The sequence below is a fragment of the Perognathus longimembris genome, chromosome 21 (genome assembly GCF_023159225.1).
Source record: "Perognathus longimembris pacificus isolate PPM17 chromosome 21, ASM2315922v1, whole genome shotgun sequence".
Taxonomy (NCBI): Eukaryota; Metazoa; Chordata; class Mammalia; order Rodentia; family Heteromyidae; genus Perognathus; species Perognathus longimembris.
The window spans coordinates 16,774,240-16,801,045 of NC_063181.1; the positions used below are offsets into that span (position 1 = coordinate 16,774,240).

At 38.0% G+C, this 26,806-nt stretch overlaps 1 protein-coding gene across 1 annotated transcript in view; it reads left to right on the forward strand.

Annotated features, from left to right (window-relative positions):
* Galntl6 (polypeptide N-acetylgalactosaminyltransferase like 6) overlaps nucleotides 1–24,622 on the forward strand; it is an 837,540-nt gene extending 812,918 nt beyond the window's left edge. Inside the window, exons 11-12 of the mRNA XM_048330738.1 lie at nucleotides 4,135–4,284; nucleotides 23,884–24,622. Of these exons, the coding sequence (XP_048186695.1) occupies nucleotides 4,135–4,284; nucleotides 23,884–24,051 (318 nt within the window). The 3' untranslated portion in view covers nucleotides 24,052–24,622. The remainder of the gene's footprint in view (nucleotides 1–4,134; nucleotides 4,285–23,883) is intronic.
* The last annotated feature ends 2,184 nt before the right edge of the window (nucleotides 24,623–26,806 follow it).

Consider the following 26,806-nt stretch of genomic DNA (forward strand, 5'->3'; position numbering starts at 1 on the left):
GTGGCTCAAGTGGCAGAGTGCTAGCCTTGAGCAAAAAAAAAAAAAAAAAAGAAGAAGCCAGAGACAGTGCTCAGGCCCTGAGTCCAAGGCCCAGGACTGGCAAAACATAAATAAATAAATAAATAATGGGCAGAGATACAAAGCAAGCTGAGATCAATTTATTCAGCTAGAAGAGCAAAAAAGAATAGGCATGATTTCTGGAGAAGGTACAAGCCTAGAGGAAAGGTTAGCAAACACTGGCTGGCTTGCAGGCACTCCCTGCATTCTAACTTAGGGATATTGGCCACCACCACAGAGCAGGATGTGAAAGGCATGCATAATTAAGCAGGACAAAGTGTGGCTTAGTTGATCACTATCTCAATGTTGGTTATCACCTTCCTCACTTGAGGGGAATAATCTATTCCCTGTGAGAAGACTACTACAGGGTTTGAGTCCTCATCATCATAGATAGGGACCTCATCTGAGGGGTTGTCTGTCCTGTAGCCCAGCCCTCTAGTTTTCTCTCAGTGGGAGTAGTTTCAGTCCCTTGTTATAAAGAAGTAATAGATCAGCCTGTCCTTCCTCATATTCAAGGTGACTGTAGGAGAGAAACTTACAGTAAAGGAGACAGAGGCAAAAATGGAGGCAAGGATGTCAGATTTTTACCCTGCTTTTAATTAACTTGTGTGTGCAAGTAAGGAAGGTGTCAGTGTCATTTAGATGAAGCAATTTATGAGTACTTTAAAATCTCAGCATAGTTTCTGTTAAGATTAGTACAAGTTAGTTAGGTTTATTTGAAACAAATTTGTTAGATGCTTATTTATATGTTATGAACCATCCTGGATAATTTTCAAAATAAAATCGAATGACAAGTTAACACCTGTAATCCTAAACTACTCAGAAGGCTGAAACCTGAAGATCTCAGTTCAAAGCCAGCCCAGGCAGGAAAGTCCATGAGACTTGTTTCTCCAATCAGTCACTAAAAAACCAGAAGTAAAGGTGTGTCTTAAGTGGTAGAGTACCGCTTTTGAGTAAAAAAAAGCGCAAAGGGGCAGCACCCAGGCCCTGAGTTAAAGCCCCAGGACCAGCACAAACATACACAAAAAATATGTTAAGGTCTTATTGTCTAGAGAGATACAAAAACATAGTGGACAACTGTGATAAATGGTGATGTAATGAGGAGGGAAGAAGGTAGGGGAAGCCATTCAAAGATGAATGGATAGCTGGGTGCCAGTGACTGACACCTATAATTCTAGCTACACAGGAGGCTGAGATCTGAGGGTTGTGCTTCAAAGCCAGCTTAGGCAGAAAGTCCATGAGACTCTTATCGCCAATAAACTACTCAGAAAAAGCCAGAAGTGGTGCTGTGACTCAAGTGGTAGAACACTAACCTTGAGCACAGAGAGCCTCAGGAACCCTGGCCCAGAGTTGAAGCCCCAAGACTAGCCAAAAAAAAACAACTTCAATCTTAAGAAGTTGTTGACCTTGTTAACAATCAGGTAGCTGAGATCCTCTCTTCTATTAGGATATGGGTACATATTTGTTTTTGTGCTAGTACCAGAATGTTTGTATTGTAATACGCATTATAAGTTGAATCAGATATAATACATCATCATTAATATTCTTACAGAAAAAGAGTTGTTGAGCATTGACTACATACACTAGCTACTAAACACTGATCTTCCTAACAGAAAATCTCACCAACAAAATCACCAAGAAGGACATGAAGCCTGCTTTGTGAAAGGAACTACAAACATCTTAGTGTTTCTGGAATATCAATGAAAAGGAAAAGGATACAGCTGGGGAGAGCAGCCAAGATCAGACTGTGGAAAGTTCTTCCTGTGATAAAGACTTTGAACTTTATTATGTAAGGGTTATGTGAAAATGGTTGTGAGATTTGCAGTTGAGGGAAGACACAGTTAAACAGACATTTCAGACTGCTCTGCAGGCTGAGCAAGACAGATGTATGGGAACCAAAGAAGGAAGATGGGAAAGAAATCAGTTAGGAGGTCAATGCAATTGTATAGACAAGAGATACTGAGGGTAGTGGTTATAAGTGTAGAAAAAAAAAGAAACTGATTCCAGAAACATTTATAAGACAAAAGTGGCAAGACTTGACAATTGGTTCAAAAGATGAAGAAGTTAAGAGAGACAAAGTTCAAGACTCCCCATCTGACAAAGCTGAATGATATCACCACCAACTGAAATGAAGTGAAGGAGCAGGGACAGGCTTGAAGGAAAGAAAATGTTGACTTTACAATGTTGAATTGGAGCTGTCTGTAGGACATGCAGTTGAGAAATCCTACAAATTAGGTAGAATCCAGAGAGTGAGTTAGCAGTATATTAGTAAGAGTTGAACTGGGAAAATTTAAGGCCAATCAGAAAAGAGAGAGAACTCTGAGAAACCCCTAGATGTTGAACAGATGGATAAAAGTCAGGGGAAATAGTTATCAGATAAGAGAGAATCACAGTATTTCAAAAACCAGAGGATTAGCATGTTCAGATCAAATGTCATTCTCCTGTACAAGATTTAAATTAGTCTAAATATGTCTCCATGCACAATCCTATTTTTCTGAAGAAAAAAAAATCAGGGAAAGACAAACACAATTCTCTTTACAAATCTACCTCAAGTGCCTGACCTAAAACCTCTTGTCCTGCCTTCCATCTACTGTTACCCAGACAATGATCTCCATTATTTCTTTCGTCTTTCCTGCAGACCACTTAATGCAGTCATATAATTTTTTTTCTTCAGAATCCTCACCACTTACGTGTTTGTGTGAGCTGTCCTTGGAATGTCCTAGATTTTTTGCCATTCTCTTTCCTGAATAGGGACTGAAAACTGAAATAGACTGAGAGCCCGGTCAGTGGTAAAGCCTGGTCAGGCTTGTTTTTTGTAACATCAGGATTTCTCTGCAGGGTGCAGTTCACAGCTCAGCTTCAAAGAGCAGCCTGTCTCACATCCTAGTGAATGAATAATATAACCTGACTGAGATGTGCTAATTGGGAGAAATCAGAGGGCTCACCCAGGCCACTTTCCCTTTACTAAAGGATTTCTCCTACGGTACTCCAATCAGTGTGGTTGAGCATGACAAACTCAAGCAAAATGCTCTTCTCCTACAGAAATGCTTTCTGTGAATTTAATTCACTGTAAAAATCAATTTACTGTATGATAAATAACATTTTCATATAAAAGAATGGGAAGGCTAGAATAGACTAGAATGGGAAAAGGATGAGTGAAATTTAATACAGAGTATTAAATACAATAAAGGTAAATAAATATCATTCCATGAAACTTCCATTTCACCAACAGAAGATGTGGGTGTGAGCACATGCATTTAACTGCTCTAATACATTTTGAGCCTTCTCCAGAATTACTCTTCTGCAGAATTACTCTTACCAACTCTAGAAAATTAATTAGGATATTCTTTACTTCACCCACCCAGCTTTACTTATAAATTACATATTTCAATCCAGCCCAATCCTATGCGGTGAATTGGCAGTTCATTGGTTCATTTAGACTGTTCACATTTGATCTGGTACTATTTTACCTACATGATGAATATGAAATTGTCATTATAGACTCCCCCTACCCCCTTTCTCTCCCTTCTCCCTTTCCCCTCTCCCATCTCTCCTCTCTTCTTGTATCCTCTTCCTTATCCTGATCTTCGGAAAATTCTTCTTGCTTGCTTTTTATTTTGTGCCAATAATGAGGCTTGAACTCGGGGCCTCAGCTCTGTCCCTGAGCTCTTTTGCTAAAGGTTAGCAATCTGCCATATAAGCCACCGCTCTACTTCCAGGTATTTACTCCACTTTCAACATTTTGCTGGTGATTTGGACTCTCAGACTTTTCCTTCCCTGACTGGCTTCAAACTGCAACCCTCAGATCTCAGCCTCCTGAGTAGCTAAGATTAGAGCAGTGAGCTACCACCAGCCAGCTTTGTTTACATTTTTAGCAGGGTTTAGCCTTAAATGTAGCCCTTACTTCTGCATTACTTTATAAAATGTGTCTTTTCCACCCCTATTATGATGAGATATGATTCTCTCTTGCAAATCACAAAGAGTTCTTTCTTTCTCAAAGACATACCTGTCCCCTCTGCTCTGGGATGTTTCCAAATTGAGCTGACTCCAGCTTTTCTGCTATTGTTGTTTTGCTAGCTCTTTACCTTTGGATGGAGGGAAGATATTCGGCCTGGTGAGCCACTACACACCCGCAAATTCTGTTTTGATGCCATCTCCCACAACAGCCCGGTGACTCTCTATGACTGTCATGGCATGAAGGGAAACCAGCTCTGGGGGTACAGGAAGGTAAGCATTGGTTCCTCATGGTCATTCTCACATTGTTGCCACTTCAGATAGGTTCATTGAAAGAGTTCCTTCAAAGTGTGCTGCTTTGGGCTGGGAATATGGCCTAGTGGCAAGAGTGTTTGCCTAGTATACACGAAGCACCACATGCACAGAAAATGGCCAGAAATGGCACTGTGCCTCAAGTGGCAGAGTGATAGCCTTGAGCAAAAGGAAGCCAGGGACAGTGCTCAGGCCCTGAGTACAAGGCCCAGTACTGGCCCAAAAAAAAACAAAAACAAATAAAAAAAACACAAAGTGTGTTGCTTTGATTCAAAACATGACCTGCATAGATGTTCACACACTTTGCTCATACATTTGGAGGTTATTGGCAGAGAAACATACAGTTTATAGAAAAAAAAAGTGTGCTGTTGGCTTTAGGTGTACTTCCATCCATCCTGATCAGCTATGGTCAAAAGATGAATGGGAGTCAAAACACTAAGGATGGATGGGTCTAAGCTTAGCATAACCAACTTGCAAAAAGAGAGATTATTTGTTCAGTAAACAAATACACATGCATAATTTTTATAAACCCTAATCAACAGCATACACATACAGAGATTAATGCTTCTATTCTTTTGTTATATATCCCAGGCTCTTGCCTGAAGACAAGCCAGACAATGAATGTAAAGACAATTACATTAATACAAATATGTGTCTATTCATGTATATATAATTGTTGCAACATTTGGAAAGCAAGTTTCCCATTTGTAATTTAGCCAAAAGCCTATCCAAGTGTATCAAAGAAGAATTTATTTTAAGAGCTATAAAGTTAGCACTTAATGATAGAAAAGTAGTTTTTAAACTATAGAAAAATCATAATTTATTGAATTAATGAAGCAGAGAGCAATTAAACTGTTGCTTAAAAAAACTTTGTTCATTAAGCTGCTTTGGATAATATTTTAGAATACTTTAATGAATAGTGAAGTTGTTTTTTTTTAGATTCTTTGCTTTTTCTTCAGCTTCCTTGCCTTTTGAAGCAGGACTTGGCTGTCAGTTAGCAAGTATTCAATAAGCTCCATTCTGTCCCTCCAAGCCAGGGGCTTTCCCAATTAGGCAAAGGTGCTTTCTACTTGCCGTTCCATTTACTGACAAGTGGATTATGTCAGTGCTTGCCTTCCCTGTGCATATCAGGAAAATGGAGCTGCCACTCGAATCATGAGCTTGGCTATCCTGTAGCCAACACCTGATCAATGTCCTCTGGAATTACAGAAAACTGGAGGCAGGAAGCTGGAGGGACTCAAAAAGGGGGAAGTGTGGGTCTCTGCTTAGGAAACTTGTTCCTCCACTTGCTGAGTTCAGGTTTCTACCTCTCAAAGGAAAGCATCTAAAACTGTACTCACCTAACGTCTGACTTGTTTATATTGTACATTCGTCACACTACCCTCACCCCTGGGCCTGGCAGATCTTTTTCCCCTATGCATGTCCAGAAAAAGCACAGAAGAATATTTATTCTACCCTACAAAACAATTGAAAATCCAAAGGATTAATAAGAAGATGGTGTCAGATATGAGTGAGGAAAATCACTGCAGTGGGAAAATAATCCCTCTGTTTTCCTTATGCTACATACTGGATTGTTCTTGCTGAATTCTTTCATTATTCAATGTAAGATAATCTATATTCAATAAAGTCAGTTTTCTCATCAGTTATTTTCTGGGCTTTTATTTTATTTTTTTTACCTTAGTAATTTCAATAGTATTAGTTTATTTTTTTTCAAATTTTTATTATCAAACTGATGTACAGAGAGGTTACAGTTTCATGCGTTAGGCATTGGATACATTTCTATTTTCTGGGCTTTTAAGATGCTTCTCCATAAAGCAACTGGTTTGACATTGCTTCATATGCTGATGGTCTGTAGTGAACAGATATTTCTCAATACTGTACAATTATAGCATGAAAGACAGGTCACTTAATAACAGGCAATTACACAAGAAAATACAGGTGTGTTTTTTTTTTTTAAATCAGGGAGTTTACTGAAGCTTATGGGTGGATAAAACCAAATAATACACATAAAGGCAGACTCTTAGGGACAAAAAAAAAAAACAACTCACAACATTCTGTGACTCTTTTGAGCTTTAACACTTTCAACCTTTGCAGGAGCCAAAGGGATTCATGAAAAGAAATCACTAGAAGCAATTGTGCTGTGGCTTTCCTCACACATCTTTGGTAGCTATTGGTTTGCCTTTACAGTACTTAAGTACTTTTCTTAAGTACTTAACAAAAGGTGATGGTCAGTATGTATTTAGATAGCAAGTAAGGTATTTATACTTAATCAGGACAATGTCAAAAGATGAAAAGTCTCTGAGTATCTCATCTTGGTTGATGACTCAAGCTTATTAACATAACTATTTTAGAAAATTCCTCATTTCTTCCAAGAGCTAGGCTCAAGACCTAATGAGAGAAAATAGAAACTAAAAGGTGTTACCTTCTCTAGTTAGATGCACTATTTAGGCCTGAGGGAAATCTGTACTGCTTTGAGTTTGCTTTGCACTCCCCCTTAATTCGCATATTCACTATTAGCATACCTCATTACCATGTTTATAAGTCAATATAAAATGCCATCTCCTAAGCTCCTCGGGTAATTATATGTTCTGACTGTCAAGAGGTCTTGAGCTAATGCTTTACAGAGAGCACCTAAAATCTCATAACCTCCACACACTAGAATGTATAGTTTACATAAAAAGAAATTCATACGCTGGTCTGTGGCAGTCAGCATTCAAACTCCTGTAAACCTTTAAAGTCACTACACTCTCCTCAGTCATCCTCTTAAGAAACAAGAGCAGTATTGTCTAAGAGATTTCCCCAGTCTTGATTGGATTTAGTGCCTCTGATAACAGCCAACCTTCCCAGGCTACAAGGTGTCACTTGGAGAAAGAAAGTAGCCAGTACTTATCTTGTTTGAGTAGAAAAAGACTGTTGTCATGCCCCAGTTCCTGGTCCATTAGCACCAGTTTTCAGATACTTTTAGAGGTGGTCCTTTGCCTCCACAAGGGGTAAAAAGGGCTCCCTATTCTGGGATGCCATAACTATGTTCAGTAGCAAGCTAGTTGGGATGAAGACTCCCGTTTTGGGTTTTCTTTGACCACCAGGGGGACCCCTGTTCCAAGAACAGTGAATTCTTGAATCCACCTTAGTAAAAAAAGAAAATTAAAATACTCAGTTATCATACTTGAAACAAGAAATGAGCTTTCCTCCTCTTCCCTCATCTATTTGATCACTAAGACCTTTCAGGCTCTTCTTCCCAGCCTCTAGCACTCATCCTGCCTCTGCCCATTTCAGTAGCCCCTGCCCTGGTTGCAGCCCTTCCCAGCTCATCCCTGGATTGTTGCAATTGCTTCCTGAGTGGTCTCTGCCATCTATCCTTCCCCCTCTCAAATATTCTCCCTCCTGAAGTCAGTGGGAATTTCCACAATATTGAGTCACTGCAACTTGATCTTTCTCATTAAATAGAAGATTGATTTCACCTTCTAGTTTTCATTCTGACTTTTCAGTCTTATCAACAAAATGGTCAGGCTTTAGACTTAACCAGTCTTTAACACATCCTAATTCATTGTGAAATCCCAAAGGAAGGTATTTTACATTTCTGTCTTCCAAATTCTTCATCAATATAATGAGAATAATAATTAACTGTGACACACTAAGTAAATCTTCGAGGGATATTTCTCATTGAATGACCAAACTTCCATCTGTGTGGGTGGCGAATTCACTCTTTTATTTGATAGTAGTGGTGAAGTATAAACAGCCTGACATACTGCATCAGTAAAGCAGTACTAAGCAAAAATAACCTTTGTTACCTCCCCCAAATTAACAATGATCTTCAATCCTCTTTTTAAGTAAACATTTTACTGAAATACTGTGTGTACACAGATGTGTGTATAAAAATATATGTAAAGAATTTGAGAGCAAGTAGTTTATTTGAAAGATGGTTTCTAAATTATCTGTAGGGAATGAAGGAATAAAATGACAAGGATCGAGAATCAGGAAAGGAATGTCACCAAGCAAATACCACTCCAGGTACTTGAGTTCCACTGGATTGGAAAGGGTGTAGAGCAAATAACAGACAGCCAGGAGTTGCATTATCTATTCACAACTCCAGTCAACCTTCAGTTAGCTTATGACACCTTTGGCTTTACTGCTCTTACAAACAGAATGTTGTTGAGATCAGAGAAAGTCCCTAGGCAGAGATGCTGTGATTAATGCCTGAAAGCTGGGCTGGCATCATTCAAATGCCCTGACAACATAGGGAGGGCATCTATAAATGCTACCGAAGAACTAATTGCTACATGTGCTCACCAACACATGGCATCGACGGTTTCTTTTTCAGTTTTCATTCGGCAATTGTAAAGTGACATCATATGTCTCATAGCCATTCTGGGTTATCTTCTTTGTTTTTCTTCCTTGGTTTTGGCTTTATGGTTTGGGGCTGAACTAGGATTTGAACTCAACCTCACTCTTTGCAAGGCAGGCTGTCTATCACTGAGTCATACCCCTAGCCCATGGATATATTATTTGTGAAGTATTTGTTTTGACTGTGTGTGTCTGTGTGTCTGTGTCTGTGTATGCCAATACCATTGCTTGAACACAGGGCTTCATGCTTGGTCGGCTTGCTCTAGCGCTTAAGCCACACCCTTCAGTCCAGCATTTTCCTTATTAATTGGAGATAAAAATCTCACGGATGTTTCTGGTTGAGCTGGCTTTAAGCCATGACCCCCTGATCTTAGCCTCCCAAATAACTAGGAATATAGGCATGAGATGCCAGCTCCCAGTACTGGTCATTTTTTGACTTATGTTCTTAGTGGTGTTTTTTCCCCCTTTTTAGTGATTTTTAGGGATTTAAAATAAATAAATCTAGAGACAATTGCTCTGTTGGGTATATCCATAGCAATATCTTATTGCAGTTAATGTCTTGCTTTTTTATTTTCTTTCCAGTGGAATGTCTTAAGGAAAAGCTACTTTTTCTGTTGGGTTATTATTTTTTTTAATCCTCTTTACGAAAACTGAGCTCATGCTAAGCTCATGAAGATAGTTTTCAAAGTCATTCAAAAGCTTTATTGTTTAGTATTCTTACATTTTGATATGTAATTCCCTGAGGTATACTTATGTATGTAATGTAAGAGGTTGATTCATATACAAATGCATGTGTGTATATCTTTGTGAGTGTGTCTCTCTGTGTATGAACTCATCATGCATTTAAAATCTCATTACTTTCCCACTGTATTTAACTGACACTCTTTTGTAAGTCAACAGGCCAATTGTTAAATACTTAAGCCTATAATTATATAAATTCATTGTTAAATACTTTTTTACCATTCACCAAAAGGACTTAGCCATACAATAAGGCAAGCTAATAGACATAAGATGACTTAGATTAATGAGAAGAATGTCTAAAACAAAAATCCACAACCACCATCATACTTATCAGTGAAATGTTACAACTTCCCTCCAGAGACCAGGAAAAAATAAGATGTTGGCTATAATCTCTTCTAGTCAACCTGCTACAGGATGTCCTCTTCAGGGTAGCCAAGAAAAATAAAAGAAGGGAAGGGTAAAAAAATTAGAAAGGAAGAAAATAAATGTTCCAATCACAGATTATGTGTCTGCATATTTAGAAAATCCAAACACTACACAGCTAACCCATTAAAGCTGGTAAATATATTTAAAAGATGAAAATCAATTGTCTCTATGCTAACAACAAAAACTAGAAAATGGAATTAAATGTGATTGCCTTTAGTGGCCATGAAAAGCATGAGGTAACTAGGAATAAATCTAGATAGATAGATAGATAGATATAGATATAGATATATAAATATCTCTCTATATGTATACAGAGAGAGAGAGAGAGAAAGAGAGAGGCTCATACCTATAATTCTGGTACCTCAGGAGCCTGAGATCTAAGTATTGTGGTTCAAAGCCTGCCCAAGGAGACAAACCTTTTTGACTTTTATCTCCAATTAGCCAACAAAAATCCAGTAGTAAAGGTGTGACTCAAATAGTAGAATGCCAGCTGCATGGGGAAAAAAAAAAGCCCAATGTGAATAAGCAATGCTGTGAGTTCAAGCCTCAGTACTGGGGGGAAAAAAGGCAAGATACAGATAGGCCTGGGGCTTAAAGTAGAGAGGGATCCATCATGTTCAATGATTATAAGACTTAATATTGCAAAGATGTCAGTTTTCAAATTGATCTTTATATTTAATGCAAGCCAACCAAATCCCAACAGGTTTCTTGGTGGAAATTGATAGATTCTCAAATTGACATAGAAGTGAATGCACCAAATATAGCCCAGCAAATCTTGAAAGAAGAAAAACACAGGATTGAATGCTATAAAAGCTCACGGTATGAAAGCATCAGTAAAAGAACATCTACTGAAGGCAATGTGCTGTTGGCATGAGGAAAAGCTGACTGAGGCTCTCCCTGGAAGGTCCGGCCAGGTAGTGAGACATTCTGAAAGCTCTCAAAACACTCTAATAGGCAGCTAGGTTGAGAACCACTCTTCTATCTTATTTTACCTACTTTTATTAACCTACTTCTCCTCCCACTCAAGCTAACCCTCTTTTGACTTTCCTGTGCCATTATGTTTTCTTTGTGGTAGTTGAAATATTAGTCAAGCATAGTTAGTTACTTGTACCTGTATCATCTTAACTGCCTAAGGAGTAAGAAACCCTTCTATGCATTCCTGCCTAGTATCTAAGTATATGTGTATGTGTCTGTATTATATGTATGTGTGTATATATATTATACACATGTATAATTCCTAAATAAGAAGTCACTAACTAGCTTAAAGATCGACTGATATGAACCCTGCTGTCATGAATCTCAAGCTGTTGTGAATAAATATTACATATGTCTTAGTCTCAAAAACCACAAAGTAAACTTCCTCAATAATAAAAAACCTTAAAGATTATAAACTACGATTACTAGTTGCTTTGTAGGATATTCTTACAACTTAACTTCCATTTTAAAAAATACTTTAAAAACAAAAGCACAAAATAAGCATTTCAGGTAAAAAGGCACCTGCCACATTGAACTGATAACCATACAACAGAACCATTAGTTTACAAAGAAAACCAGTGGGTAGAATTCTTGGCATGTGACTACATTTGACTATTTTAATTTATGATATATGCCAGGGACTTGGCCTCTCAGCTCATAAAACTGTGCCAGTCCATTGCATTGCCAGATAGAAGGGCCCAAGGTTGTTACTTTAAATCATTCTGGTTAGGTATTGATTTAGGATCCCAAATGAGAAGAGTGTATACAATGAGTTTAACTAAAAAGGCATGTAATTCAACTGTGGTTCTGATTTATGAAGTGTTCACAAAACCCTAGATTTGTGGTCATAGTTGGGCAGTTACATTCTTCCAGATCAGCCCATTTGTCTCTGGACAGTCCCAATGTTAGGAAGCTCTTTGCTGCCCTTTGGTAGTCCTCAAATCAAGTTTAATCCATTTTGTTCAAGACAAATCCCAATATTTGGTAATGCTTGTTTGGTCTTTAATCTTTACTTTTGATTAAATGGCCAAGTTTCCAACTACTTCTTTTCACATGAGTTAGTTTAGACCTAGCTAAATCTCTTGGACACTTGCTCATATTACACTCCAGATAGTGACAGAAAGTAGCATGCTGCCCAGAACAGAACATAAAATTCTAGATGTGCTTATCCAAGGAAAATGGAATGAGTTCCAGCACTCTTGGTTAAGAGTTTCTAGCACTTGTTTTTATAAGTTGTGCTGCTATTAATTTAGCCTGAGTTGATTGATTTTCTGTCTTTGCTTCACACATTGGAATTATTAATAAGATTTCAGTATTAAAACAACAAACAAAAACAATCACAGTCTTTTTTTCTTATTTTGCTATACAGGCACACCTCTCATCTTCTGCCTGTAAAAATTCTTTCTTTTTTATCTAGCTATCCATTTGTTTCTATTAAATAACATATTTCAAATTGGGGTATAATGCAGCAGTAAAGGAGTTTCTTAGCATATATAAGGGTCTAGTCTTCACCAGCCACATCCAAAAAATACAAATAATAAATTGGAAAATGTATCTGTCTCACAAGATATACTCCAACCAGTATTTTTCTCAGCATGGCCTCATGTAAGCTGTCGATTCCAATGCAAAAGGTCTATTAGTGAGCTCTCTGTCATAAAACAGAGGTGATATTGATTCATTAACAAGCATCATTTGGAGGTTTATTCAACCAAATACAAATTCACCTAATAATAATAGCTTCAAGGCCATTGTTCTCTAGCTACCCATAAAATTATAAAGATAGATTTTCAGGCTTGTTGGAAACCAGATGCACAATCTCTGCATCATCCCTTGTTTGTAGTAGAGAGCTTAAGTCATCATACTCTAATAACCAAGTCATTGATTTAGTCTAAGCAGACTAAGATAAAAGTTTAGGGGTAGAGATATAGCTCAAGAGATTGGGGCACCAGTATGGCAAGCACAAGGCCCTGGATTCAAACCCTAGCACCATATATACATACATATATATTGCATATATATGAATGTATATATATATATATATATGTAATGTTTTCTAACCACCTTGTCAAAAAGATCAAGCCCCAATTCCCAAGAGGGCCCTTTATTTCCCGCAGCAATGAAAGTACCTTTTCAAGAAGAATGTACCATGACATAGACATTCTATAAGCAGCAGAAATTGGCAACACAAAGTGGTATGAATGCTTATTTTTAAATAATCAATCTGGTATAAAACACTTAAAGAGAATTAGTCACTTGGTAGATAGATATTTAGTGCACTGGTGCCACAATTGTGAGACAAGGTGTAAAATGTAGAATGTGAAATGTAGAACTCCTCTACTTAAATTTCCTCCCTCAAAGTTCACAGCTAATCCTGGTCACTTGAGAGGAGCTTTGAGGACAGCTAACAATCATTCTGAGCCAAGACAAGTGAGTAAACAGAAAGAAGGATTTTTCTGTTAGTAACATCTTCTTGTCTGTTTTTGTCTGTCTCACCCAGTTGAAGTCACTTAGCTGTCACAACCTCCTAACTCCTGCCATGTCAACTTAGTCATATTCTGGCTGGGTACCATTCCCTCTGACATGCTCAACTATCTCTCTCCAGTCACTCACAAGCAGAAAGACTGCATGACAGCTAGCCCCATTCTCTTACGTAAGGCTGAATTGAATGCCTGCCAACATCTACACTGCCAAACAGAAAAGAATTGTGATGATAGGAGCTATGAAAAAAATCCAATTAATATTTGCTGAGAAGGACAATTCTTCCTACTGAACAGATGTGGGGAGAGAGAAGGACTGTTAATTGCCTCAGCCCAGAAGAGAGAAGGAAAGGCAACTGAAAGGTTAAGAATCCCAGCTCCAGGTCCTGAGGGGCCTGACATTTGAGTCATGAGCTCCACCATGGATCTGGCACTGGGATCTTGGAAAACTTCCTTGCTGTGTGTTCCTGTTTTCTCATTTAGAGAATGAAGGTAATTAAAAAAATGACTTCATAGCAAGTATTGCTATAGTATTGCAAGGATCAAATAAAATTTAAATGCACCTAAGCATAACATTCAAAATTTAATTAATGTTACTATTGAATATATTCCACAAGTTATCATCTCATTTTTTACTCTTAACTTTCCAGATGGGTTTATATATGGCTCAAGAAAGATGGGCTAGGTAGCTATATTCCTATACTACATATTTCTGAACCATTATAGCTACTTAAAGCTAAGTAGCTGAATGTACATTTCATGGAAGCAGGGATTTTTCTGTTTTCATCCATGGAGGTATGGGGCTGGGAATGTGGCCTAGTGGTAGAGTGCTTGCCTAGCATGCATGAAGCCCTGGGTTCAATTCCTCAGCACCACATTCACAGAAAAAGCCAGAAGTGGCACTGTGGCTCAAGTGGTAGAGTGTTAACCTTAGCAAAAAGAAGCCAGGAACAGTGCTCTGGCCCTGAGTTCGAGCCCCAGAACTAGCAAAAAGGAAAAAAAAAAGATCCTGTGGTATATTATAAGGAATTCATTAGTATTTGTTGAATGAATAACTGAAGCTAACTTCCTGTCCATGGACAGTCTAAGTCTTTCCGGGTGGCTTACTGTGGTTTGAGTTGGAGAAAATGAGAAAATCTGGGTAGAGCACTTAGTACCGTCTGACACACAGTTGAAACACTCAATAAATTATAGCTATTGTGTTCCCATGACTGTGGGCAGGTTTACTGACAGAATAGGTATGGACAGATGCACACAAATCTGGGACAGCTGGTTTTCTTTTTGAATGTAGAGAGGAAAATGTGGTGCACAGGATAGCATGAGAACTTCAAACATTGGACAGTAATCAGGTCAGAGGGGTAGAGGAGGTGTTTCTTATGGATATTTAAAAGAAAACCTAAAAGATAAGTGGGAATTAGCTAGGTGAAGAAAATGGTAAAGAGAAAGGTGCTATACATATGAATCAAATTGAACAAAGGCCCTAAGGTAGTTAGGAAAGGGAGGGAGGAAGGGAAGGAGGAAGGGAGGAAGGGTGGAAGGGAGGAAGGGAGAAAGGAAGTAAAGAAGAAACAAACAACAGAACAGATAAACAAAGAAAAGCCAGTTCAAATGCATGAGTGTAATGGAAAATAATGAATGTAAAGCCTAACGTATGACTAAGAGACAGTCTGTACAAGACTTTGGAAGCAATGTGAAGATTTGAGCTAACAGGGCAAGAAATATTTGAATCTAAAGGGGAGGGGGGCGGGGGGGAAGTGAGGGAGGAGGTAACAAATTGTACAAGAAATGTGACGCTGGGAATATGGCTTAATGGCAAGAGTGCTTGCCTTGTATACATGAAGCCCTAAGTTTGATTCCCCAGAACTACATATATAGAAAACAGCCAGAAGTGGTGCTGTGGCTCAAGTAGCCTTGAGCAAAAAGAAGCCAGGGACAGTGCTCAGGCCCTGAGTCCAAGGCCCAGGACTGGCAAAAATACATAAATAAATTAAAAAAGAAACTAAATTTCAAAAAAAAAAAAAAAAAGAAATGTACCCACTGCCTTACGTATGAAACTGTAACCCCTCTGTACATCACTTTGACAATAAATAAGTAATCTTTCAAAAATATTTAAAAAACAACAAAAAGAAATATTTGAATCTAACACATTGAATATATGTTTTTAAAAAATAATTTCACTGCCCTAAGGAGAATTGAAGATATGTCTTCATGCCCATCCACCATGAATATTAGTTAGGGAAGCAGAGGAGAGGCTGAAGGTTGGCTGTAGCCTGTATATCTCAGCTCACACCCAAGGTCATAAACAGGCATTATTTCTAATTGGACAAATTAAATACCAATGCACAAAGACCAATTTTCTTCTGTGAGGAATCCTACCTGTCAAAGGAAAAGCAGAAAAGAATAGATAATAAGACCACTTTTCCCCATTGTACTTACTAAGGTGTTATTTGCATTCTCTCAGAAGCCAGTGGATATATATATACGTATATATATATATACGTATATATATACGTATATATACGTATATATACGTATATATATATATACGTATATATATATACGTATATATACGTATATATATATACGTATATATATATGTATGTATATATGTATGTATATATATACATATATATATCCTGATTTATCTGGATTTATCTATTCCAGAAAGTTCAAAGGATAGTCACATATCAACCTTGTACTACACAGCCTAAGAGAGGAAGAATAGATCTCTTATTGTTTATCTTTCCCTTCTCTCCTTCTCTACCCATTCATTTTACAGGTTAAAAAAAACAATTGAATCTGACAAACTAAGTGACTATTTTTTTTTATTTTGATTATCAAACTGATGTACAGAGAGGTTACAGTTTCATATGTTAGGCATTGGATACAACTAAGTAACTATTAAAAGCTTAAAACCTAGTTTCGGGATTTCAAGCTTTCATTTCCTCATAGGAATTCTTCTTCTTTCAAAGTATGTTTTGTAATTAGTTTTTGTAATGAAACGGAAATTTGTAGGAGAGAACAATTCAATTCTCCCCCACTATACTCTATCCAGCTTAGTGATTAGATAGCCAATTCCTTTTCCCTGACACAGAAATTATAAAAACTCCCTGATCCTAGTCTTCTTTCCTGATTCAATATAGGTCTTTCTCTGGTTTCTTGATTCACCTATCTCTTTTTCTATCTAACTCACCCCTTCATATCATATTTGTCAAAATGATCTATGCAGGGCTGGGGATATGGCCTAGTGGCAAGAGTGCCTGCCTCGGATTCACGAGGCCCTGGGTTCGATTCCCCAGCACCACATATACAGAAAAAAAAAAACGGCCAGAAGCGGCGCTGTGGCTCAAGTGGCAGAGTGCTAGCCTTGAGCGGGAAGAAGCCAGGGACAGTGCTCAGGCCCTGAGTCCAAGGCCCAGGACTAGCCAAAAAAAAAAAAAAAAAATGATCTATGCATTCAAATTCTCCCTCGAGTCATTTCTCCGGTTCCCTCCAACTCATCCCCATTGCTTTGGCTTTAGCAGTAGTTGAATTTTGGATTCTTACAGTAGTTTCTATTTTCTCATTCAGAGATTAATCCCTTCCTAACTCTTCTCTCTCTTCTCTGTTGTCCTTACTGCCACCCCGTGTGTGTGTGTGTGTGTGTGTGTGTGTGTGTACATTCTATAAAATCCTCCAATGACCACTGCCTAACACCTGTATAAGAAATTGAGTCTTAGCATGGCACCCAAGTCTTTCTGTAATGTGGTCCTTGCTGTCCTCTTAGATATCATCATCCAGAATTCCTCCCAATGCTCCCTGTGTTCCAGCCATGCCAGATGACTTCACTAGGTCCTGCCCCATGATCCATCCTTCTATCATCTGATACCACGTCCATCATTCTGACGTTCTCACCTTTCTGACTCACCAGGGTACACACCTGCTTAGGAAGTTTCCATTAACTGTTTCTTCTGTCTGGGACCCTTTGTGATCAAGAGTTTGCATACCTAATTCCCTTTCCTACATCAAGATTGTTCAAATATCATCTTCTCAATAGGTTTGCCCTGGACACTCTATTTAAATTTTTATGCTAGACCCATGTCTGTCAGTCTAGGTCCTCCTGACTTTGTCATTTGTTATGTCACCTTTAAACTAGCTATGTATTCTACTTATTACTTTGTTGTTGTTGTTGTTTACATGGCACCAAGGAATCAAACCCAGGGCCTTGTGAATGCTAACCAAGCATTCTACCACTAAGCCCCATTCCTGGACCTTATTGCTTTTGTAATATACTTTTTCCCAATTCTCACTTCTACATCTCGAATATGAGCTAGGAGAGCAGAGACTTTCTGTATTGCTAAATTTATTGATATAAAATAGTGCCTGGCCAAATAAATGCATAAGTACATACATTAATTTCACATATTTAAGAGTCCTTCTTTAGGTCTGAAATAAACTAAAGCATGCTATACTATTCACACTCTTCTATAATCCCACTATTTTACTTCAATTGTGTATATATATTTATTTATATATAATTGGTAACCTATATAGTAATCGGTAATATACAAAATAATGGGTAACATATATATATACATATATGTTTGGATTATTTTCCTCTATTGGGTCTAGAGGTATATCTTTTTTTTTTAAGGTTGCAATTTTTTTTTCAAATTTTTATTATCAAACTGATGTACAGAAAGGTTACAGTTTCATACGTTAGGCACTGGATACATTTCTTGTACAGTTTGTTATAGAGGTATATCTTAAGTTATCTTTCTATATGTCTTTCTTAACACAGACTAAAAATTAAAATCATCTCATAAGTATTCATTGCACTCAATTGGCCTTAAAAATGTTACATGTATTTTCGTAAAACAAACAAAAAATAGGTAGAAACCCACTACCGAATTGCCCTTCCTTCCAGAGAGTTCAAAGAGAGTCATAGGTCAATGTAATCACATGGATTGTATACAAACTTCAATTATAGTTACACAGAAGAGTTCATTTCATAGCCTTAGATTACCTTTGTTCCATAAATACATTTGCTTAAAGTGAGAAGTACTGTTCTTTATGTGGATAACTCGTGAATCAGAGGATATTTTTTTCAAACTCTATTGTACCAGGATTTTAGAAAATTCAATTTGGTATCAAATAGCTGGTCTCAGAGCAGGTGGTTAATATACTTTGATTTTTAGAACAAGAGATGATTTCTGGCTAAAAATAAGTTAGGGAGAAGGGAACATCAAATCACTATTAGTTACTTATTGGTATGAAGGAAATTATGCCAGATTTTTTTATTTTTACCCTCAAGCTTGTAATGTATATTATTACCTGCATTTCACTAAACCAAGAGGAGAATCATAGAATGAAGTAATTTGTCCATTAAGTGGCATGACCAAAATTTCTTAGGATGCAAACCCCCTGACTTTTCACCCAGTTGTCCTTCTTCCAGTGTGTGCTTGTTTCATTTTCATAATCCTCTTCCTGTACAGCATATATTTGTGCATCTACTTTACTCTCTTTGAGTCTTTGATGTTTGGTTCTATTATGACCCTATGCACAAACTGGCATCTTTGCAGCATCTTACTCTTACTTTTGAAGTCCAGACTCTATGTAAATAGGAAAGCTAGTAAAATTCAGTACAGGTATGTGAATGCCCCAGTATGTCGCCCAATGCCAATCCAGTCCACAACTGGTTGTGAAACATTTGTCTTTTTCCATGAGATACCTGAAGAGGCCCACCCATATTTTATTTTTCAGTGTGCACTGATTGGCTGGAATTGCATACTGATAATGAAAGGCTATTCCGTATTCCTGGATCTAAAGCTAGGCATTTTCCTGATGAATGATTTCTAGTTTTCTGAGGCAAAAAAAGGAAGAAAGAAAGTAGGTATCTAGAGAAGATGGGAAAGTAAATCAAAATGTGATTCACGACATTGTTAACAGCCAAGCCTATGCTCTGCCTTCTCTCAGGTCTGAAGCAAGAACAAACTAGTTACAAGGAAAGAAAGAACACCATCTATCATCATTTATAAACGACTGTTGTGGAACATCAAACTTTCCAAAGTATCAAGAATTCAATTCCACGAGGGGGAAAAAAAAGTACAACAAAACCTGTACTCTATAATGTTACCAGCCATTGCTCTCATGTCAGATGAGAGAAGGGATAGGGGGCTGTGGATGAACAAGAGATATACTCAAAGAACAGTTACTTGATCCACTGACTTAATTGTAGTCAGGAAACACTTCAGTAAAGACAGGAACCCAAAGTCTCAGTAGAAGAAACATAAAGGTGGTGACTTTGTGGTCCCCAAGGTAAAAAATAAAAATGCATACTCTAAGGAAAATGCCAAAAATAGTTCCAGAAACTTTGATTCTGGGACCTGCAAGATATTCTAAAGACAAGGGAGAGCAGAGCTCAGGCTCTAACAAGAGAATAATCCATCTATTCATCTACTGGATATTGTAGAAGGTCTTTAGTTTGACACCATGTCATTTGTCTCCGTCACTAGTGAACTTTGGAAGAAAACGTTCATTCAATTTTACAGCCAGGAGAGGCCATCAAGATTTATCTAATCTGCCCCTTCATTTAACTGATAAAGCTTCTCAGATATAGACAGATACAGAGAATTCAATTTTTAACTTTGAATAGAACATGAAGTAGACGTGCAGAAAACATGTTCTGGATATTTCTGGATAGTGATGAATTTCATCACCAGCCTGGTTGTACCTATAGGCATATATATTTATATGGGCATAGGTGTATTTGTCAGAGCAAGCATTCTCCGTGGGATCTGGAGAAACTGGATCACCTGTGGGCTCAGAAATTGATGTACAGAAAAATAAAATGTTCAAAAAAAAATCAAGTTTGCCTTTTGAATCCCTTCTGAAGCAAAGTAAGCTGGTGAAAAAAATGAGAATAAAATTGTATTATTTATTTCCCTCTGTTTTTTTTTAAGCTTCCATGACATTTGGCCTTAAACTGTTTAGAAGAAGGAGTTAAGAACCTCTGGAGGCCCCACCTGAGCTACTGACAGAGGCAACAGCAAAAGAAATGCAGATAGTGAGGAGGGAAAAGAGGTTCATAAGACAAAGTGAATTAGAATTTAGCCAGTCATACAGAATTTTCTGGAATAGTACAACTTTAGAATGCTCAGTGCTCACCTAGTATCCACCAGGTCCTGGGTCTCATACCTAATATATATCATATATACATGATACAGATAATAGATCATATATTGTATCATATATCATTAGTGGTATATATGATATATGCATGATCTATCTATCTGTATATGATATATATGGGCTATATATCTAAACTTGGGGAAGCTGGAAGTGAGTACTGTGGGAGAAGCTGGAAGAAGGGAAGAAAGGGAAGGAAACCAAGTTGCCAAAGGAATTATGATGGCTGCAGAAGGAATCTGTAATGGCAACATTCCATGATCCCAGGAAAGAAGGCTCTGTGAAGGGATCTGCATGTAGCCTACCATCTTTCCTTCTCCCATCCTTCCTTCCTCCTAGAATCTACCATCTCCACTACACAGTAGGAAGGAGTTTCTCAGTCTTTCCCTAGGGTCAGCCTCAAGTGGAATTAATGAAATAAGAGATAAAGAAAAAAGGACCTCAGTGGTCCTCTTAGGTAAGGAAAACAAAATCCACAATAAGTTCTAGAATATTTGCCTTTCAAAAGAACAGAAAAGGCCAAGTGTGATAGTACAAATCTGTAATCCTAGTATTTGGAATCTGGGGTAGGAGAATTGAAAGGTCAAGGGCAGCCTGGGCTAAGTACAACCTGTCCCAAACAGACACACACCCACCCACACACACACACACACACACACACACACGAGAGTGAGAGAGCAAGAACAGGGAGAGAGCAGAAGAGAATAGTGAGCCTTTGTATTAAGCATAGCTTTTTGTTTACACTAAAAATAGAAAAATGCAAACTAAATTGGAGCATATTGCCTTTCTCCTTCCTTCTTCCTTTCCTTTAGGCAGCACTGAACTTTGCAAACATCCGGAGCCTAAAAGGACATTAAATATTGGTTTGATGGAGTCTTAAAATCCCGGAACAACCCAGAAATGTTTACCAAGGGTGGCTGAGATTAAATGTAAACCCATTTAAGTTCAGTGTTCCTCACTTAAGGGAGAAGGAATGAGAACTTTTAAACACTTCCTAAGCTAAATAATAAAATATCACCTGGTCCCAAAGTGGTTCAGGGATGTTTTCTCATATTCTTGGAACTTTATAAAAAAAAATCACAAATTCCATAGAGATTAAACACTGGATACTAGGTAAGGAAAGACCTTTTTTATTTGGCATTCTCTTCTTTTCCTATATGCACAATAAAAAGGGGTGTGTGTTTAACAGAACCTGTTCAGATAACGAGTTTGTTCAATCCTTCAACTTTATGACTAGGAGTATCTTTCATTCATTCAGCTGTTAACTGTCTCGGGTACTGTTTTGTTTTCAAGTGACTAGTGCCTCCTCCATTTTAAGAAAACTATGAGAGCCAAGCACCTATGGCTCACACCTGTAATCTTAGCTACTGAGGTAGCTGAGATCTGAGTATTGCAGTGGGAAGCCAACCTCTGGCAGGAAAGCATGTGAGACTCTTATCTCCAATTAACTACCAGAAAACCAGAAGTGGAGCTGTGGTTCAAAGTGGCATAGTGCTAGCCTTGAGCAAAAAAAAGGTCAGGGACCGAGCCCAGGCCGTGAGTTCAAGTCCTGTGACTGACAAAGAAAAAAGAAAGAAAGCCATGAGAACTGGACTACTGGACCACCTTTAATGTCAATAAAGGGATTCACAGGTTTGAAAACAAACTTCAGTTTGTACTTTCAGCAATTGCCTGTGTGTCCACTGTTCTCATTCCCACGTTCATCTTCCGAAGAGAAAAGAGAAAAGAAAGTTGGGAACCTAGTACGTTAGTTTCTATGTGACTTTCCCAATGCCAGTTCAGTGTGTGTGTGTGTGTGTGTGTGTGTGTGTGTGTGTGTGTGTGTGTGTATCTTTGTATGTACTTGTGTGTGCTCACATAGTTGTGTGGGTACATGAATGTGTGTGGGGTTAATATTTTTTTTCTCAAATTTTTATTATCAAACTGATGTACAGAGAGGTTACAGTATCATACGTTGGGCATTGGATACATTTCTTGTACTGTTTGTTGCCTTGTCCCTCATGCCCCCCTCCCTCCCTCTTTCCCTCCCCACCCCAGGTGTTCAGTTCACTTACACCAAACAGTTTTGCAAGTATTGCTTTTGTAGTTATTTCTCTTTTTTTACCCTGTGTCTCTCAAATTTGGTATTCCCTTTGAATTTCCTACTTCCAATACCAGTAAACACGGTTTCCAATATACTCAGATAAGATTACAGAGATAGTGTAGGTACAACCATAGGAAGGTGATACAAGAACATCATCAATAATAGAAACTACACATACACATAGGACGTTGAAAGTAGTTACAACTGTGATATATCACTTGTTTCCATAACATGGAGTTCATTTCACTTAGCATCATCTTATGTGTTCCTAAGGGTATAGCTATTGGGCCTTGTGATGCTCTGCTATGGCTTGCCTAAACCTGTACTAATTATTCCCAATAAGGGAGGCCATAGAGTCCATGTTTCTTTGGGTCTGGCTCACTTCACTTAGTATAACTTTTTCCAAGTCCTTCCATTTCCTTACAAATGGAACAATGTCATTCTTTCTGATAGAGGCATAAAATTCCATTGTGTAAATGTACCACATTTTCCTGATCCATTCATCTATGGAGGGGCATCTGGGTTGGTTCCAGCTTCTCACTATGACAAATTGTGCTGCGATGAACATTGTTGTGCTGGTGGCATTACTGTGATTTTGTTTGTGGGCTTTTGGATAGATACCCAACAGTGGGGCTGCTGGGTCATAGGGGAGTTCTATATTGAGCCTTCTGAGGAATCTCCATACTGCTTGCCAGAGTGGCTGAACCAGTTTACATTCTGTGGGGTTAATATTTACTGTGAACTAAATTACAGCTTTAATACACATGTTTCATGGTTCTCTCCAAATAGATTATTAGCTACTTGATAAGCAACCTCATATATTTCTCTTAAAATCCAAACAGGTAGAAAAATGCTGACCAGGGAAAAGGAAATTCATAGATTGTTTTTTATAAAAATGAAAGAGTGCATTTTGTTTTTCTTGATAGCACTGGGACTTGAACTCAGGGCCTTGAGTTTGTTCACTGACACTATCACCTAAACCATGACTCCAGTCTGACATTTGTCTGGTTTTGGGGAAGAAGAGAGTGGAGTTTCTTGGACTTCTCCACCAGATCTGGCTTCAAACTGTGATCCTCTGGACCTGAGCTTCCTGAATAGCTAGACTCACAGGCATGACCCACTGATGAGTATTTGCATCTGATTCACAGTTAACTTCTTGGAGTTTCGGGGGATCCAACTGACAAATTTACAACTTTTCCCTGTTGACCAATCCATTCTTGGTTAGTTTAGGAGCCGATCTCTTTAATACTCTGTACATATAACTCACACAGTTTATTTTTCTGTACATTTTGGATTCTCCCCATTCCCCATGTACTATGTCAGTCTTTTCTTTCTGATTTCCTCTAGGACAGAACCTTATTTCATCCTGTGAGCAAGAGCTGCCTGGATTGCAACCCAGCAGAGAAGAAGATTTTCATGGCCACTTGTGACCCCTTCTCTGAGACTCAGCAGTGGATTTTTGAACACATCAACATGACTGTTTTAGAAAAATTTAGCCACCATGCCAGCTCCTAGAAAGAAAAAAGGAAGAAAGAAAGGGAGTGATTACCTACAGATGATGAACTCTATTTTAGCCAGCATCTGGGTCGAAGGAGTCAGGAATAACATTTCCAAGATCCAGGAAGCATGGTTGAAAGATTTGTAAATGCCATGTCAAAGGAGGTCGTCCTGAAGAACTTCCTGCGGCTAAAGAGCTTGTCTGAGAACCTCACCAGCTGCTTCTGAGAACTCCGAGACTAGCAGTTTCCCTTGCTGGCCAAGGGGGAAGATTATTTAGGGACTTTTCAAAACAACTGCTGAGTTAATCAATCCTAGCATTTCTCAGGTCAAATCCTGCAGTAGTGAGTAGCTATGAATGGATCCTATTAACTGGGTGGGAGGGGGGGCGGAAATAGGATGCATGATTGCTCTGACAACCTGAGGATCCCCACAGGTTTAGAACTAGCCACGCTTCAAGGGGTGAGCAGTACTCTTGGTGCCATTCTCTGACTAAGAATGGGTTAAGCCGGTTTAACCCTTAAAAGTGCTGCAGATAATTTTAGAGTGCTCATACCATTCTGTTTCATTTTATTCTTTTGTAAAGGGTGCGATAATCTTAAGACTTCTCTCCATAATGAAACGGATTTCCAGTGTGCCCATTCTCTCCTTGACATCACCATTTTGCTTTTAAAGCAGAAGTTGCTGGTTCATGAAAGTCCACGCCCCACACATCAGCTGAAGTTCTAATTCAGGGTCCTCATAGGAATCCCACTAACAATGACAAATGAAAAGTATGCTACCCATTCACTCCAAAGAAAGATTGCACAGAATCAGCAACATACCATTAAAAAAAAAAAAAGACGCAGCAGAGTGATTTCCCTGGAAAATCTATTTTTAATTTTCTATTCTTTTTAGAATTTTACAAGTCAGATGTGGGCTGTGTAGTTACAATTTTTATCAAGGAGGGCAATGGAGTGAGATGGGTGTAGTTTGCCTAGGAGATTGTTGAACTTAAAATAAATACACTCCAAGGAACATGTGACAATGGCTGATTCACTTCCATTCTTTTTAACTGGTGCCAGGAGTTGGTTGGTTTGTTTTCAATGATTTGTTTGGAAATTGTTTTGTTTGATTTTCTTTTTAAAATTGTTCATATTAATGATGTTATTGTTTTATTTGGAGGTCCACAAGAGGAATTATTATCAATGAAATGCTTCTGACACCATTTTTTGTTAATGGGTAAAGAAAGGAATAATTCAAGAACAAAACGAGGGAACTAGAGGCCTGGCTCAAGTGGTAGAGCACCAACTGTGAGTGGAAAAAGCTTAATAAGAGTACTGAGTTTTAGTTTTAGTACTAGCCCAAGAACTTTTAAAGAAAAAAAAATTCTTAAAGAGAAAAAATGTTATAATGATGTATTGAAGGAAGATGAATCTCTACAAGATAAAATCATGTTTATTATGCATTTTTCCAAGTTTTCTGGTACAAGAAAACTTTTACATTGCTTTTATTGTTTTTCTTTTAACACATCTTGGATATAGGCCACTGAGTTGTATGATTGGCAAGAGTCAGTCCCTATTGTTCTTTATATTTTTAAATAAATGACAAAAGCCCTAAGCTCCTGGCAGAGTCATTGAGTCTTCTGACCTTAGTCGTGTGTTTTTGTCTCCTGTCCTGTTGTTTCACTCTGTTGCTCAGAGTGGTTCTGATTATTCTGCCAATTTCATTTGAAAATTTCAGTCACTAAGTAAGAACATTATACTTCCCTCACAATGCAGTCTCTCTTCATCTTCAGAAACTTGAAGATACAAAACCTCATCTTGCAAGCATTCATAATTTTGTCCTATCCTTGAAACCTAATCAAAATGTCCAGTTAAAATGCTCAGCTAATAGTTGGGGAAGAGTTATTTCATTATCTTTACTGATTTTTTTCAAGCATTCTTTTGAAGAGCTATTCTTTAAACTGTCACAGAGATATCTTGTATAGGTCAAGAGATCTTGAGACTTTCAAGGTGCATAGTGGAGAAAAATCAATAGGGTGAAATTAACCTGTGTGTTGAACATTTCTAAAGAGTGTCTGAAGATTTATCTCAAGTGCTCAGAGAGCACTCTGGCTGTAGAATTAGATGAGCCTATAAAAATTCACATCAAGTCATTAAACAGTTGACTACTATTTACAGTTGTACCAAAGAGACAACCCTACATCTGTACCCTTGAAAGCCCAGAGTTATAACAGTCTCTTAGGGTACTATGACCATGGCTAAGTAGCCAAGCACTGTGTTTGGGGGGGAAAGTTTGAATACCGTATCATTTTAATGTGACACACACATTAATAAATCACTATTGATCCAGATACTGGGTGTGGTATGCCTGTAATCCTAGCTTCTCAAGAGGTTGAGATCTGAGGATGGCAGTTCAAATCCAGCCAGGGCAGGAAAGTCTTTGAGACTCTTATATCTAATTAACCAACAGAAAACCAGAAGTAGCACTGTGGCTCAAAGTGGGAGAGCACTAGCCTTGAGAAAAAAAGAGCTAAGGGACAGTGCCCAGGCCCTGAGTTTAAGCCCCATGACCGATAATCAACCAATCAATCAATACACAAATTAACAAACCAACCAATATTAGTCTCCCAAGCAAAAATAAAAAAAGTGATGAAAGAAATTGAATTGTTTTTCAAAAGTGAGAGGGAGCTTTAGCTATTTAATCCAAAATTTAAGCTTTATGTCCTGAAGTAATCATTAAATGAGTTGTACATGGAAAACATTCAAACAAAATAAAATTAAACCTAGGG